General features: G+C 39.3%; 1 protein-coding gene across 13 annotated transcripts in view; it reads right to left on the bottom strand.

Annotated features, from left to right (window-relative positions):
• Positions 1-17,289, bottom strand: part of MYO16 (myosin XVI) — a 602,174-nt gene that overhangs the window by 116,174 nt on the left and 468,711 nt on the right. For all 13 annotated transcript variants that reach the window (XM_075129773.1, XM_075129766.1, XM_048854910.2 and 10 more), the window contains 4 exons: positions 12,158-12,233; positions 7,725-7,900; positions 2,529-2,609; positions 2,074-2,279 (listed from right to left, as the gene is read on the bottom strand). In XM_075129773.1, coding sequence (XP_074985874.1) covers positions 2,074-2,279; positions 2,529-2,609; positions 7,725-7,900; positions 12,158-12,233 — 539 coding nt within the window. The remainder of the gene's footprint in view (positions 1-2,073; positions 2,280-2,528; positions 2,610-7,724; positions 7,901-12,157; positions 12,234-17,289) is intronic.

Here is a 17,289-nt window from a genome sequence, read left to right as displayed (position 1 = left end):
AGCTACCTGTCCCATGCTAAGTAGGAAAATAGCCAGAATAAAGAATCCTGTAGATATGGAGAGGTAAGTATTTCCCCATGGATAAGGCTAAGTTTTTGTCACCAATATTTTTAGTAAAAGTCACGGACAGGTCATGGGCAATAATGAAAAAACCATGGAAGCCTGTGACCTGCCCATGACTTTTACTAAAAATACCCATGACAAAATGGGTAGCCGGGGGGTGGGGGCAGGCGGGAAGAGCAGAGCTGGGAGCTACAGGGTCCCTCTCTGCTGGTGGCTCCAAGCTGAGGGGCTCCCCTTTGCCTCCCATGGCAGCCCAGAGTTCTGGGGATGCCCTCTGCTTCCAGCTGTGGCTGGGAGCTTCCAGGGATCCTCTCTGCCACCCGCTGTGGTCAGGAGCTCTGGGGATTCCCCCTGCCCTCCGTGGTAGCTGGAGCAGCAGGGGTCCCTCTTGCTGCCGGGGGTGGCTGGGAGCAGCAGGGATTCCCCCTCCCACCAGGTCCCCCCTGCTGCCCGCAGGGTCGGGAATAGTGGGGATCCCCCTTGCCACCTGCCATGGTCGGGAGCTCTGGTGATTTACCCTACCCTCCATGGTGGCCAGCAGAGATGGGGGTCCCTTTTGCCACCTGTGGTGGCTGGGAGCAATAGGAATTTCCCCTGCCACTGGGTCCTCCCTGCTGCCCACGGGGTCGGGGGATTCCCTTTGCTGCCGGGTCCCCCATGCCACCAGCAGCAGCTGGGTGGCCAGGAGCTGTGGGGATCCTCCTGCCATTTACAGTGATCAGGAGCTGCAGGGGTACCCCCCAGCTCCCTGCAGCTCCCAGCCGGCACTGGCTGAAGTCACAGAGGTGTTTGGAAGTCATGGATTCCGTGACTAAATCCATGGCCTCTGTGACTAAATCACAGCCTTATCCATGGATACCAAGGATATTACAAGGGTGATTTGGTACAAATGCAAATGATGACAAATACACATGACACTTTAGCAAGGTAGATGAAGACCAAGGTCTGATCTAAGGAGCTTATGTTCCTCCTCCAATTTCCAAAAAAATAAAATACAATAGGACAGCGCAAAGCATGCAAAGAAGATTAAGCATGGGCCTGTGACATGTACTCCATGCACTCAGTAGCGGCTCCCTCTCCCTCAGTGCCCCCCATCCCGCACAGCAGGTTGGTAACACTGAGGTTAGCAGGCAGCACCTTTCTGCAGAAGAGTAGGGATGGGCTGTTTTTTCTCCTATTTGGTGAGCTTGCAGAGTATCCTCAAACTAGCAGTTACTGTAATCAAAATAATTGTTTCAAAATAATGATTTTAAATGTACTCCCTTCTCTGAGTAAGAAATAATATGCTACCTAAACATATGAAAAGATGTCAAATTTCTTTTCTTGTATGTCTTTTGATCAGACCACATTCAGTTTAATCTTGCTGCAGTATTAAAAGAAGTTTGTGAAAATGTAACAGAAACAGAAATATACAAAAACCAATGACTAAAAGGGAGGAAGAAAAGTGATGGCTTGGCCCCAAAAGTGTTGGTACATTTCTGCTTTCCTCCCCTTTGCCACACCTTTTCAAATATTCCCTTTTTTTCCTGATAGCAGCAATGAAATGTGGATTTATGTAACCCCCATAAATTAACTTGTAACCCCCAACCACACTGAGCACCAAAATAAACCAGCACTTGAGATATGAATACTAGATCTCACAAGAGCCCCAATAACAAACTAGAAAATGATGATGAAAGTGATGTGACCATTTCCTCTTTTTAACCAATTTAAAACAGAAATTACATGGAGGTACTATGCTAATGTTTTACGCTATATAGTGATGCTACTACAGTTCAATCATTTACATATTTGATCAGTCAGTAGTTCATAAATAAGATTTATCTATGCATCATGTGCATGGTTCCTTCAATTTAAAGAACTCTGCTCTATGCCAGCTCAAGTAATTTTTCTCTAAAGAAAATCTGAAAGGCTCATCAACAAAACAACAGTGTAAACATTTACACAATATGACAGAAGGCACTGTGCTGTAGGTAATAAAAAGCTTTTATCAAACTCAAAAGAATTTACCTTGACAAGAAGTCAGTGAAAGAGAGGCGTACTGGATAACCATGCCGTATGATTTTCACCATCTCTAGGACACCAATATACTGCAGCTGGGCAGACACGTAAAAATTATCAAAAGAGTCTGGCAGCTTAGAGTTATTGGGTTTGATACAATGAACAGAATGAGGTGTGCAGTTCTGAAGCTTTCCAGTAATATCTGAGAGTGATTTCTGTGGAGAGAAATAAAACCCAACAGATTCTCAAACAGTCATTTGTCAGAAGTGAAAGAGTTGTATAACATAAGACATATCTACCTTTTTTAAAAAAACGTGTATCACATAATTTTCTTAAAAAGCTTGACCTGAATGCATAAATTGCATACTCAGGCAAATAATATTTCTGCTTGTCCTTGTAATCTGTAGTTTCATTTTGTGCTTAAAACTCTTCTATACATCTTTGTCCAGCAAACATTTACTAACCCTGAGCTGTGTGGCCAGAGTGAGTGGGCCCCCTCGTTCCAGTCTCTGAAGAAATGTGGAAGTTCCTTTCTTTTTCAACAACTGTGGGTGAAAAAAGTGTACACAGAATATTGTTTTCCCAATACAGGCAAAGTATTATAATTTTCCCTGGTAAGGCAGTTCACTAATAGAGGCAAATATAAAGCTGTGTTTGAATCATGTCATATAGCAACAAATCACTTGAGGCTAGATTTTCAAAAATACCCAGGAGAATAGCTAAATGTCCACAGAAAACTGCACAACCAAGGCTATTAATAAAGTTTTGATTTCAAAAGTGGACATGTACGATTGTATGTGCAAAATTCCATTTGAAGACAGCTTGTAAATGTACTGTTACACTGAAGATGAGTATGTGTGCATATGTAAAATCATTCCTTCTCAGAATGAGGCAAAGTAAAAATTTTGTTATGGCATCAGAGCTTCTAGATTTAGCATAACATACAAATTGCATATCATAATACTTCTTTCTGCAAAGACCTCCTTCATCACTAGATGGTTTTTGAATGGCTGTGTGTATGCAATCAACAATTCCCAGGGATAATGGTAAATTATGAATGAAAAAGTCCCAATATTCATGTCTGGATTATTTTTTCTCCTGTTGCAAGGTGAAATTAGTTAAAACATTTCTTTTTTAAAAATCATGTAAAATATGATTAGTATGAGCAGGTATTTCCTGTACCACCAGGACCAGTAATATCTACGAAGAAGCAGGGAAAACAAAACCTTTTAATAGTGTCCACTTTGTATCTTTGAGAGAATACTGTAAAGATGAATTATCTTAAGAAGAGCCGCAAGAAGCTGGCTTCTTCTGTTGAGGTTTCTAAATTAGAACTGGCAGACAACTAGATTCTAATGCAGGGGTTCCCAAACTTTGTTCGCGGCTTGTTCAGGGTTAGCCCCTGATGGGCCACGAGACACTTTGTTTACCTGAGCGTCTGCAGGTATGGCTGCTCGCAGCTCCCAGTGGCCGCGGTTCGCCGTTCCCAGCCAATGGGAGCTGCGGGAAGTGGTGGCCCAGGGAAACGGCGTGGGCTGGGCCACCACTTCCCGCAGCTCCCATTGGCTGGGAATGGCGAACCGCGGCCACTGGGAGCTGCGAGCAGCCATACCTGCAGACGCTCAGGTAAACAAAGCGTCTCGCGGCCCGCCAGGGGCTTACCCTGAACAAGCTGCAAACCAAGTTTGGGAACCTCTGTTCTAATGCCAGGTCTACACTAGAAACTTACATCAATATGACTATGTTGCTCTGGGTTGTGAAAAATCCACACCCCTGAGCGACACAGTTTTGCCGACCTAACTCCCCATGCAGACAGTGCTATGGAGGGTTTCTCCCATTGACATAGCTAATGCTTCTTGTGGAGCTGGAATAACTATGCTGATGGCAGAAGCTCTCCTGTCAGCATAGTAGCATCTTCACTGACATGCTACAGCAGCGCAGCTGCACCAATGTAGCTGCGCCACTGAAGCATTTTAATTGTAGACTTTCCCTAATATTTCACCAAGAATATAGAAATTAAGATACTTATTCACATCCATGGATACTTATACATATCTGTGACAATCTTTTATCCTTTGACCCTCTTTCATTTCTATTTTTCTTGTCCACTTGGCCCATAACTCCCTTTGTCTCAGAGTTGGTATGTTCTAGCCAACTCCCATACTATCCAGTTGTACCAAAATGCATGTGTACATACTCATCTAAACACATCCAGGTCAAACCCCGTTTATAGAAGAATTGCATTGCCCCACAACTTAATTACCGTGCTGGACACTGCAGCTGTTTACTGTTTTAAATCTCACACAGAGTGGAACAAGATTTGAAAAAAAAATCATCTCCATCCTCACATAGAGACTGGAGGTCTGTAGAGCCCTGATCTCTTAATAACAACACTTAGCACTTTTATAATGTTTTTCATCCATAGATCTTAAAATGGTTTAGAAATGTGGATAATTAACTCAATTTTATGCAGGCGTCATCTCAGTTTTACAGATAAGGGAAACTGTGGCACACACACAAATTAAGTGACTAGCTCAAGTTCACTCACTGATTCAGTAGCAAAGCCAGGAACAAAATTCTGGTTGCTTAACTCCCAGTCTGTTGTGTTACACCCATGGCTTTGCTTCCTCCCTCTGGGGTTAGGGCTACTGGAGAATAGGGAGGCAGGAACAGAAGATGAGTTTTATCAAAACTATCCTAATCTTGAACAGTTTCTGCTTTGGATTCAGAAATAAGGGTTGTATCAAATTATGTCTTAATTCTCCATATACACTATAAATCTCCTTTCAGCTCTTCACAGACACCAAATTTGGCTTTGACAAGAATGTTTTATATTTGAAAATCTTGCACCTCTGTCAGATCTACAAGAGAAAATGCGGGTGTCTATCTCCATAATTACTGTTAGAAGGAGAAACCTACAATATGTTTCTACTTCCACAAATTTTAAAGTTTTAAATCCCAACAACATTGTAAATGGTGTATTTATCCCAAATATGCCTACAGTGGGGTTTCTTGCATATGGATGGTCTAGGTTTACTTGGTCCTGTCTCAGTGCAGGGGGACTGGACTTGATGACCTCTTGAGGTCTATTTCAGCCTGTATTTCTATGATTCTATTTGCAGACCAACAGTTAAATGAAGCAAAACAATCTGGAAAAGTAAGAATGAAGAGTCAACAGTGATAAAAAAAGCTTTAGCTAGTCAAATACTGTATATTTAGTCTTCCGGTTCATAAAAGCTGCTGTAAGGCTGATCTATGCAAGGGAAAGGTCAGTGTGTAGAGCAAGGCCAAAAAAGTCTGCATCAGGAAGCTACTAAGGGGCTAGAAGGAGAAGAACTGATGTGAGTACATGAGAGTTGTGAGAGTATGAATAATAACTTCCTATTTTGGCCTTATTTGTCTCTTCTGTGCCAGGAGGCCACACAACCTGTAGGAGTTTCACAGCCTTCAGTCTGTAGAATAAATTTGTTTGTAGCCCCACTGGGAGGAGGATGAGCAGACATCAGGTCTACCATGACCTACTGTGCATTCCAGAATTATGACCTGATTTCAGATCCAATTGTGTACTGGACTGGTGCACTATCCTCTTCACCAACACCACAGATAATGCTGCAAAGGAGCACATGACTTTCACAGATGTCCCCAAACTCATTTTGTGGTAGCCTGCTCCAAATCAATGAGGAAATGTTGCCTGTGGGCATACAGATATAGGCAGGTGAGTGGGCGTGTTTAGAAACATAGGAAATTAGCTAAGCCTGTGAAAGAGCTAAGTCCGAAATGAGCTTTAAGGCAGAGAGGAAGTGGGAAGCAGCAGGGGAATGGGAATCACAACTAACACACCTCAAAAGACATCACCTAACTAAAAATATCACCTCCTACTACCCCTCCTCTCCTCCCAAACCACAACCCACCCATATTTCCTTCTACCAGTCAGTGGCATGGGCACTTCTAACCATTCCTATCTGCATTACATCTCCCAGGACTATCCATTCCCACACATGAACACCTCCTAGCTCATCTCTTCCCACTGCCTACTGTAATGAAACAAGTCTCAAACAGCTGCCAAAGCCCTCCCAAACACATGAGGAAATCACCCCTCTCCAGTTAATAAAACCTTATGAGCATTCCCTCTTCCCTTCTCCTGCATGGCCTCTTCTGCTCTCTAAGCCCACCACCCTCACCCCCATGATAAACTTAAGAAAGATGTTGTGGTTACGGCTTTCAAAATGGGGTAATTTTGTTTGTAAGGAGACAGATAACTCCTGTGCCCAGTTATTCTAAATAATAATGAATTAATGGATACAGATAACTCCTATGCCCAGTTATTCTGAATAATAATTAAGTAATACTCTCCCTGCATAGATTCTGTAGGCTATGTGTTGGAAAAAAGGAGGAGATTATGGTATGATAACACATTCTTAAGGGTCTAGGGTTCAAACCAGCACCACTGAAGTCAATGGCCACATTGCTATTGACTTTACTGAGAGTAGGAGTAAACTGTTGTCATACTCATTTCCAGGGGCATTTATATGAAATACTCCCCTTAGTATTAATTGGCGTTACATGCATAGATCTTCCCACAAATAGATGTGATAGCAAACTCTGTAATCCTGGGGCTGGAATTGAGTTTTTACAGCTGTATGTCAAAAGACAAAACTGTGCAACTCAATAGGCCTAGTGATACACCTGCTCCCGTTTGGGGAACACCTTTCCTGCTTTTCTAGATAGAGATAATATACCATGATAGCATCAAACTTAGATTTAGCAATTATGTGACTTCTATTTAAAGGTAATGCTCCAAGTTCTTAGGTCCACTAAACCCTTCAACATAATTTGTTTTCATTGATTTTCACTATTATAAAATGGCAATAACTTTACAAAATATTTTGATTCAGTGAGGAAGACAAAATGTTGTCCTGCAAGGCACACTGTTGCAATTGAACAATTGATTGTTCTGGACAGCCTCCCAATTGTTGTGGTTTCCTTTTGTGTTTTTAGTTTTGGCTGAAATCAGGTAATGGAAGTGAAGACCAATTCCGATACTGAGGGATTTTAATTTCAGCTCAATAAATTTATATTGATATATACAAAGGCCTACACTACACAGTTCTCCTGCCAAGTCCAACCATACCTTAACATTGTCTACTGTTCTGTTCATCTTTAATTTTTATGGTATCAACAATCAGGCAGAGAATGAGAGTTTAACCAATATACCACATGTATGCATGAACATTAAATTATTGCTTGTCAGCCATAAACCTCTCAAGTGATGAATACCAACAGATTAAGGAAGATGAATTTATCCCTCCAAGTTTACTGTCCCTTAAGTTATTTTACATTCATTATGACAGCCACATAGATGAAGCATCCAGTGTTCCACATAATAATTTTATTGGCTGTAATATTGAACTCACTGCTATATTGTCCAGGGAAGACAGTAGATTTCAGAGATCCTTCAATCAAGAATAATATTGTATAGTTTCCTTAGTTGCTTTGGAATCAGAATAGTGTGCCTGATTATTTCAATAAGTAAAATGTAGAATGTTGCCTGGAATGTATGGGGCTTTCTGAAATACCCAGTTTTATTGGACATTATAGACAATGAAGAAAGGTGTTGCTCTAGTGTCCTTCAAGGGTGAAAAAAAGTTCCAAACTCCTACCTTACTGAGCTCCATATATTTCTTTGCTTCTCCTCTTGTGTAGGTTACTGATGTTTTCTTATTGAGCAAGGCTGCTTTGGATCCTCTAATTTTAAGAGAATGATATGGAGGGACAAGGGATCCTGTCTGTGTCAGTTTAGACTGGAACAACTGATTGATGACTATATTTTCACTAGCTGGGAGAAAAAGAAAATTAATGCACAGAGATAAGATACAGGTGAGAAAATCACATACACAGTGAAAGGAACAGGACACACACAGCAGGAGACAGTATTAAACAAGACGATGCATAAACTGTTTCAGATGAACAGCCTATTAAGTTCTGCATTTATGCATTGTTATTCTGATCCAAGTCCAGTGGCATTCAATTGTCCAGGTTGTCAGTCATCAGTGATGGTTTTAAAATGTACTTAAGTCAAAATATGCTTAAATTGAACTGAGGGGGGGCACTAAGCAACACCAAATAAAGTTTAGGATTTAGTGTTACAGGTCTGTCTAAACTTCAGTGTTTGGGTGATGATTATTTTGGATGTTTTGCTATATTCTGGACTCCTATTTAGTTACTGTAGCTTGCACCTATGTGACTTAAATAGCGTAAAATGAACATATGCTATAAAAATGGTACGATATTTTGTAGCATCCATATGTATGCTAGGCATTTCACAAAAGTCAGATGAAGACACTGTATCTGAGACAAAGAAAAATAATCTGACATAACAAAAGTGGGAGTTGTGACAGATGTGAGACCTGGGAAGCAGACAATCCTGAAAAGACTATTATACTGAAAGGTGCCAGAAAGGCATGAACTTTTTAGACAATAAGTGTGATCCTGGGTTAATTGGTTTCCTGGGAAATCCCTGGGTGATGCTTAATGCAAAATTTATCAACAACAGTTATGCCAAAACCAAGCTTTTGAAGCTTTGGTCCCAGAAAAAGGGCCTGTTACAGGAGGCCAGAGATTAAAGGCCTAAACTGTATAAAGAACCACCTGAACCGTCCAAGATTGTTTTTGTTCTTGATCTGAAACTTGATATCCAAAGAGCAAACCTATTGAGAGGTTTGAAAGATGGGCTCCTACCAGACACCTATGTTAGAGGTGGGTGACCTCTGATAAACTTTTACCATGTGTGTAGAACCATTTCTTGTTTTTTATGTTTTCTCTGTGATGCTTTTGCCCCAAGAATAAATGTAGTATGCTTTGTGAAGATTGGCTAGTAGCTGGAGTACACTGTTGCAACCCCTGGAGAAAGAGCAAACCACACGTGCTGAACTCTGGTCAGATCTGCTGGGGAAATCACTGTGAGAAGCAGAGCGACTGTAAGCCTAAATTCCTGGAGGCAGAGAGACACACATTTCTACCCAAGAGAGGTGACAGGTAGGGCCTGAACCATTAAGTGTGTGCCTTTGAGGAAACCAAAGAGAAGGAAGGTGTCAAAGGTGCAGTTAACCCAGAAACTATGATGGGTGATAAACAATAAGGGATGGGAAAGAGAAGAGAGAGTTGTAGCAACCTGATTTCACAGTTGTTCATTTTAAACATGTGCATATTATAGAGCTTCAGGGTGGTTTTTAATATGCGTACCAAATAAGAGCAATAAAGGTACTATCTATTTTTGACTCACTTATTGTGATAGCACAGAAGAGATGAATTTTCAAGGGAGATTTAAACAAGAGGGTACTGGTTTAGCAGGTAAGTGTAGGATGTTCCATAAAGGGGGTCGGCATGACAAAACATGAACAAAATATGACAAAGAAACAATGAAAACTGAACTTCAGTGAACGTCTGCTGGTGAGTGTTATGCTAGTCACAGGCTGAGTTGATTCATATTCTAAAATTTCTCCTATAAGGAAAAGAAGCCAGCTGGGTAGACTTGGTAATGGCTTTGCTTGGAATGGAAACTAAGCACCAAATTAATCTGTGAGCTGACTGAGGGTTGAAAATTTAGAATAAAAGCTCAGTTGTCCTTCCATGGGACAAATGACAGGTCAGGTTGCAGAACTAACATGGAAGGCTAGAAAATGATTGCATTATTAATTCTTAAGACAGTGTGTGGGTGGGGAGCAAGAAGACGGGGCTTTGCAAGAAATCTAGTTTAAGATTTTAGAAAGTGACATGAGGATAGTTTATACAGGAATGTAAATATATAGTAGAATGCCAAAATAAAAACTAACTGCTAATTCTTATTAATTTCCCTCATTGCTGTTATTTATTTTATTTATTTAAATACTTCTTTTCAGATGCTACGGTGATAGAGTCCCTATATTTATTATCATGTGCTATTTGCTTTACAGTAGCACGTTGGAGACCCAATCAGCAGTCTATTGTTGAACGTGCGATACAAACAAAGAAAAAATAAATAAATAAAAATGGAGCCACTGCCAAAAGAACTCACAATCTAGGATTATAACAAGACCTAACGTGTTGATGAAACAGACAGACATGCAGTAGGATGTCCGATTGAGGAATGGAAAGATGAGGTAACAGTAAAATCATAATATTTAGCATAACAAGCAGTTGTTCTAGAGGTTGCTCTTTACTCGTGACAGCCTGTGTAAATTAACAGGATAATGGCTCTGTTTCCCTTTTGTTTCAGAGACTATTACAATTAACATAACAGTAATCATATATCTAAGGAGCAATAGAGTCTAAAACAACTCCCTTGACTCAGTAAGACCAACACGACTCTCTGTTCATAGTGGGATCCAAGGGGATGACCAGTAGCCCCAGTAAAATAAGGGTGTGTCCAGTGCCATCATCAGAAGCAGTAACAAGATGTCCCCCAAAATTAGAATCAACATAGTCTATGCTAACAAGTCTTTGTGTTTGTTTCTGTGTGTTTGTTATTTTAGGCGCAGGGTAAAATTTTCAAAAGCCTCAAAGTGATTTGGGAGCCTAAGTTCCATTTTCAGAAGAGACTTAGGCTCTTAGGAGTGTGTGTGTGTGTGTGTGTCTGACGAGCCTAAGACTCACTGAAAGTCAATGGGAGTTGGCATTTAATTCACTTAAGCAATTCTGGAAATCCCACTAGGCACTTATCTGCATCTTTAGCTGGTTAAATACCTTTGTAAATCTGCCCTTAGGAGCCTAAGCTTCATTGAAAGTCAATGGGATTTAGGCTCCTAAGTGCCTAAGTCACTTTTGAAAATAAGAAGAAGGTGCTTTAGAAAATTTTACATTTAGACCTCTTCAATGAGTTGGATCTATTGATATTTGACTTCTAAATTATATATACTCACATTAACTATTTCCAAGAATTTATATCAAATCCAATTTCCCCGTTTTCCCTATAAAAGGACTGCCTCAACTGGATCCCTAATGTAGTAATGAAAATGCAAGGAGAGACTATATGATAGAAAGGAATAATGTTCGCGCTCTTTTACCTTTGAAATATACTGTATGTTAAATACATTTCTTATACTCACTGTATAGCAGCAGATCATCATACAGGACATGGGATAGTATAATACAAAATAAGTTCAAACAACAAAGAACTAGAATATTGCTAAAACTATAATCAATAGGAATATATTCGAGATCAATTCTTTATTTCTTTCTTCATCCATAATATTATTAAAGGCTCAGATTTTTGTCAATACTGTTTGCCTTTGAAATGCAGCAATAACTTTATCAGAGAGTTTAGCTAATTTCACTGTATAATTGCTAGGAAGTCAATATATTCTACTAGCAGTGTTGATTCTGAAGGCAAATATTACAACAGAAGACCTCTATTTCTGTGGCATAAAATATAATAGATAATATTTTAGCTGAAATACTCTGCAGTGGTTTAGGGAAAGAAAGATAACATCTGCGGGAAGATAAACTGTCAAGTTTCCCGGAGGAAAGTGGATTTTTTTTAAATACAAAGGTAAACATAAAATGACAAGAAATTTTTAACTGTCTAATTATAAATCAGTAATGAATAAACAAGGATGTCTACACAATTATTACTAGATGTACAATTATAGGATAGGCACACTGAACCAAATTTACAGAATCCTTTTACTCACCTAGACACAGTATGTGTCTATTTACTGAAAAATACAAGCACACCCACAAAATGCCATTTTAGTAGCAGTTCTTGAGTCATTTTTAATAATTAAACAAATCGCGCTATAATTGGTATAACTTTAGAAACCTTAGTTTTTTTCATTATTCTTTATAAAAAATCTTTTCAAAATTCATACCCTTAATGTCACAGAAATGTGTTTTACATGTACAGCTGCTAAAAGCCTGTTCAATTAAAGTTTTGATTGGGCTTCAAAATAACTTGTATACAATGTATACTGTAGTAAGAGTATTATTATTTCTGGTATTTAAAATGAAACGTTTCTTTCAATTATTAAATTATGGATGACATATTTTATAAAACTATGGTACTGATTACAAAGTTAAAGCATAATGTGGCACATTCGAACAACAAAAAAGCACTTACTTTTCATTACAAATAGGAGACTCTGTGAAAGGGAATCCTTATTTTTTTCAATAGCTCCAACAGTTTCATAAGTCACCTGAAATCAAATATAATGGCATAATTAGTAATGTTTAAAACTGCGTTTAAAAATCTTTCAGCTGTAAAGTCAAATATAAAATTATAGTTGTAGCTGCACAGTTATGGTTGCAACCAGACAAGCCCTGTTTCTACCCTTCCCCCAGTCTCACCAATAATTTTAACTAGAATTAGTTTGGCCTTATTTATTCCATCTCTGCAAAGCATGTGTCAAGGTTCCTCCTCCACTCTGAACTCTAGGGTACAGATGTGGGGACCTGCATGAAAAACCTCCTAAGCTTATCTTTACCAGCTTAGGTCAAAACTTCCCCAAGGTACAAAATATTCCACCCTTTGTCCTTGGATTGGCCGCTACCACCACCAAACTAATACTGGTTACTGGGGAAGAGCTGTTTGGACACGTCTTTCCCCCCAAAATACTTCCCAAAACCTTGCACTCCACTTCCTGGACAAGGTTTGGTAAAAAGCCTCACCAATTTGCCTAGGTGACTACAGACCCAGACCCTTGGATCTTAAGAACAATGAACAATCCTCCCAACACTTGCACCCCCCCTTTCCTGGGAACTGTTGGATAAAAAGCCTCACCAATTTGCATAGGTGACCACAGACCCAAACCCTTGGATCTGAGAACAATGAAAAAGCATTCAGTTTTTTACAAGAAGACTTTTAATAAAAAATAGAAGTAAATAGAAATAAAGAAATCCCCCCTGTAAAATCAGGATGGTAGATATCTTACAGGGTAATTAGATTCAAAAACATAGAGAACCCCTCTAGGCAAAACCTTAAGTTACAAAAAAGATACACAGACAGAAATAGTTATTCTATTCAGCACAATTCTTTTCTCAGCCATTTAAAGAAATCATAATCTAACACATACCTAGCTAGATTACTTACTAAAAGTTCTAAGACTCCATTCCTGTTCTGTCCCTGGCAAGAGCAGCATACAGACAGACACAGACCCTTTGTTTCTCTCCCTCCTCTCAGCTTTTGAAAGTATCTTGTCTCCTCATTGGTCATTTTGGTCAGGTGCCAGCGAGGTTACCTTTAGCTTCTTAACCCTTTACAGGTGAGAGGAGCTTTCCCCTGGCCAGGAGGGATTTCAAAGGGGTTTACCCTTCCCTTTATATTTATGACAGCATGTTGAAATGAAGTCAAACTGATTTTGAGATACATTCACCTTAAAATTATTCAGATTCAGGATTTTGACTGATATCTATCATTTCTTTGTGTCCCAACAGATCAAAACCAGCTTGTTGCTATGCTTTCAAGCTTTCCACAGAGTTAAATGCCCTTGACGACTAGCGCGTAGGCTGCATTTGAAGGAAACAGTTTGAATAAAGCACTATGGTTAATATCTTTTGTACTTTTGCATGTAATTGTAAGTAAGTGTGTGTGTGTGTAGCTTTGAGACCTTGTGGGGAGATGCAGAGTTATTCTGTTGACATGCTAGACAGCCAGACAAGGTTCGACTCATCAGAACCAACGAGTCAATGAGCTCATTGAGGCTAGGTGGAGGGACAGAGAAAACTTGCGCCAGTGATTATATCCATGCTACAGCATTTTAAATTTACGAAGTGCTTCACAGTCATTAGTTAATCCTCACAGTAGCACTGTGAGTTAGGACATTGTAAGTATGATTTCCACTTTACAGGTGGGAGTCTACAGAGAATTATGAATACAGTCCTGCTTCAGGTTCTTTTTACTTATGTCACATTTTTAAAGATACAGAATAAAGATAACCTCCAGTAAAAGGGTGGATTTTGGAAAAAGACCATATTGTGTGTGTACATTATGTGATGGAACTGCACAACAGGCCTCTGGTATCACATATTTGTTACCTCATACCTGGACTACAGAAATGAAATCTCCCTGGACATGAAACTCACAGACCTTAGGAAATTGCAACTAATACAGCAGTGTTTCTCCTCAGCAACAAAAGTTACCATGAGCACTTCAAATCTCTCCTTTGGTCACTATACTGGTTCCCCATTGATACGTAGATCAAATTCAAGATCTTGGTCCTATTCTTCAAGGAATTCAAAGGCCTGGGCCAATAATCTAAAGCACCACCAGAAGTGCTGGGGTGAGGACCCCAGACAACAGTTTCACTCCTCTGGCACATTGGAGTTGTCTACTGCATAGGAAAAGTTTTGCTGTGCGGGAGACAGAGCTTCTTGTGGCCTGCCCAAGACTCTAGGAGCAACTCCTACGGGATCTAAGAACCACAATAAACCTCCCCACTTTTTATTCCAAGGACAAAATGCACTTCTTTTACTGAGTGATCAACAAGAAAAACACATAGTGCTGCAGACATCCACCTCCTACAAAATATAAAACCCAACCAAAACAAAATCAGTCACACACTATTATTCCCCCAGGTAGAGGAAGAGAGAAAAAGGAAAGACCCACATGTGATGGATGCATAACAAAGCGGAGGACAGTGATGCAAACACCACCTTCCCTCCCTCCGGATGGATCCATTACTCCTGGAACACAGTTGTACATGCCGGTGGGTAAACTGAACACAAAGTGGTTCTCAATGAAGCCTTAACATTTGTGTTTCTTGATTTTCTGTATTCAAATTTCCAAATTTAATTTTGCATTAACATCAGTTTTAATATTTCATCTCATATTACATGTATGTTGAAAATGCTAAAATGATTTCTCTCATATCTAACAATTGTAAGTAGATGCCAAACCATGACTAAGGCTGCAAGCAAGGCCTGCATTAACAATACACCTTGGGTACAATTTTGAAAGGTGCTTAATGTGAGCTTAAGTCCCATTTTTAATATTACATAGACACTTAGAGTCTCAGTCCCAGTGTCATTCAAAGAAATTTAGGCTCTTATGGTACTTAGGCACTTAGTAATACTGATCGGTAAAATAAGTTGCTTTGATTAGGTCATTTGACAATTATGTAATGCTGCATAGACAGTCCTCAGACTTATGACACAATTGGTTCTTGAAAGTCGCATCTTAAGTCGAAAATGTAACTCGAATTTCCCGTAGGAACAACGTCGGATCGAGCATCATAAAGTCAAAACTGACATTGTAAAGTCGAAACACGATGACAATTTATAAACGTATCTCGAATGTCATAAAGTCAAGGACTGCCTGCCTGTATTACTCATGAAAAAAGATTATATGACTTGGATCTATATAACACGTTATGTTAATTACATCATTTGACAATCATAGAAAAGGCCTGACAATAGAACTGCGTGCAATTTCTTTTTTTTTATGACAATATAATGTAATTCTCCAATGGCACCTCTTATGAACAAGCAGTATATTTACTAAACTATTAGTATAATTTAAGTACACTATTAAATGCTTTTAGTGTTCTTAACGTAAATGTTCCAGCATATTTGTCCATGAAAAATAATTTACAGAATTTATTTTACAAATCCATAACATCATTTCTTAATTGAGAATGTTAGGCTTTAACTAAATTAGAAGAAGAGTTGTTATCCATGGTTATAGTAAGTAAAGCAGGTGGAGATAATAAATTATCATTATATGTCTGCACAGAAGTGAACAAATTTGGGAACCTGGGGTACTGATTTAATTCAGTACTAAATGATGGATTGTTATTTAATAAGACATCTCTTATATTACCTTGAAATTACTATTCTCCCTTACAGAGTATGTCTACATAGCAAAAACAACGCTGTGATAGCAAGTCTCAAAGCCCAGTCTGCTGACTCAGGCTTGCAGGGCTTGCGCTGCAGGGCTAAAAATTGAAGTGCAGACATTTGGGCTTAGGTAAGAGACTGGGCTCCGAGACCCACTCCCCTTTCCGGGTTTCAGAGCTCCAATCAAAGCCTGCATGTGTACACTGATATCTTAACCCCACAGTGCTAGCCCTGAATGACTGAGTCAGTTGACCTGGGCTCTGAGACTTGCTGCTGCAGGTTTTTTTTTATTGTTGTGTATATATATATATACCCACACTTTTTCTTGCTGCCATGGTAAATTAAGTCAGTGCTTCAACTCACTAAAGAGTGATTCTGTAAAAGTGGTCTTATGGGGCTTCATATGTACTATCTCACAGTGATTCTAGTTCACATGTGCTCAGTTCATAAGTAAAAAGATGTTCTACTTTTTTGCCAGCCTTGTACAGTCAGTCATCTACTCGGACAGTGCTGCTAGCTTTGAATGTCAATTGGTCCACTTCTCTCATAAATCTCTACACTTTCAAATTTCTATACTCCTTATGCATGAAATATCCTCCCTAGACTAATAAAAAATTAGTCCACTCCTTCTTCATATTCATTCCTCAGCATCAACTTCTGCTGTGATGCCTACAAGAAATGACTACACTGAATCATTGTCAAGCACAGCTAATGTTTTTTAAAATAACTGTAAACTGTTCAGAACCATTGAACTGTGTACATAGCTAATCTACATAACTGCATGCCCCTATCCTCGTAACACCTTTTCACCTTCCCCACTTCCCTTCTACTGTTTATTACAGTTGTTTGTTGCATCTTATTTCAAACTCTTTGGTGCAGAGACTATCTCTACTTACATATTTGAACAGCACCTAAAGTAATGGGGATGAGACCCTGTTTGGGGCCGTTGGGTGCAAAACAATATAAATTAAAAACAGTCATATGTACAGTACCACATGACATCTGGTTTCAGTAAAAAGAAATGTTTGGGTTGAGTTTATGTTTTAAAGTGGGTTAAGTTCAGAGGGGAGGGTTTTTTTTCTTTCTTTATTTTCTACAACCCAGTTAGTCTACCCTTAAAGGTTTTCACTATTTTTAGTGCCACAGAATCAATAAAGGCCAAAGCAGAACCTGGGAACTAGCCCCTTTAAAAATGTAGGGAAAGTACATATCTGAATTTATGACTCAGGCCTTTGATGGACTCAAACCAGAACCCCAAAGATAATTGGGAAACAAGATCAGGATTTGAACTTTGATCTGACTCAAAGTGCATCTGCATTCAAATCAGTTAAAATAATGACTGACTTTTAATAATGAGATATAGTGTAATAAACATATTTTGCATTGTTTTGCTAGTATTACATTGTTGTGGTTGGTTAT

The sequence above is a fragment of the Caretta caretta genome, chromosome 1, assembly GCF_965140235.1.
Source record: "Caretta caretta isolate rCarCar2 chromosome 1, rCarCar1.hap1, whole genome shotgun sequence".
Taxonomy (NCBI): Eukaryota; Metazoa; Chordata; order Testudines; family Cheloniidae; genus Caretta; species Caretta caretta.
This window is presented reverse-complemented; position numbering and strand designations above follow the sequence as displayed.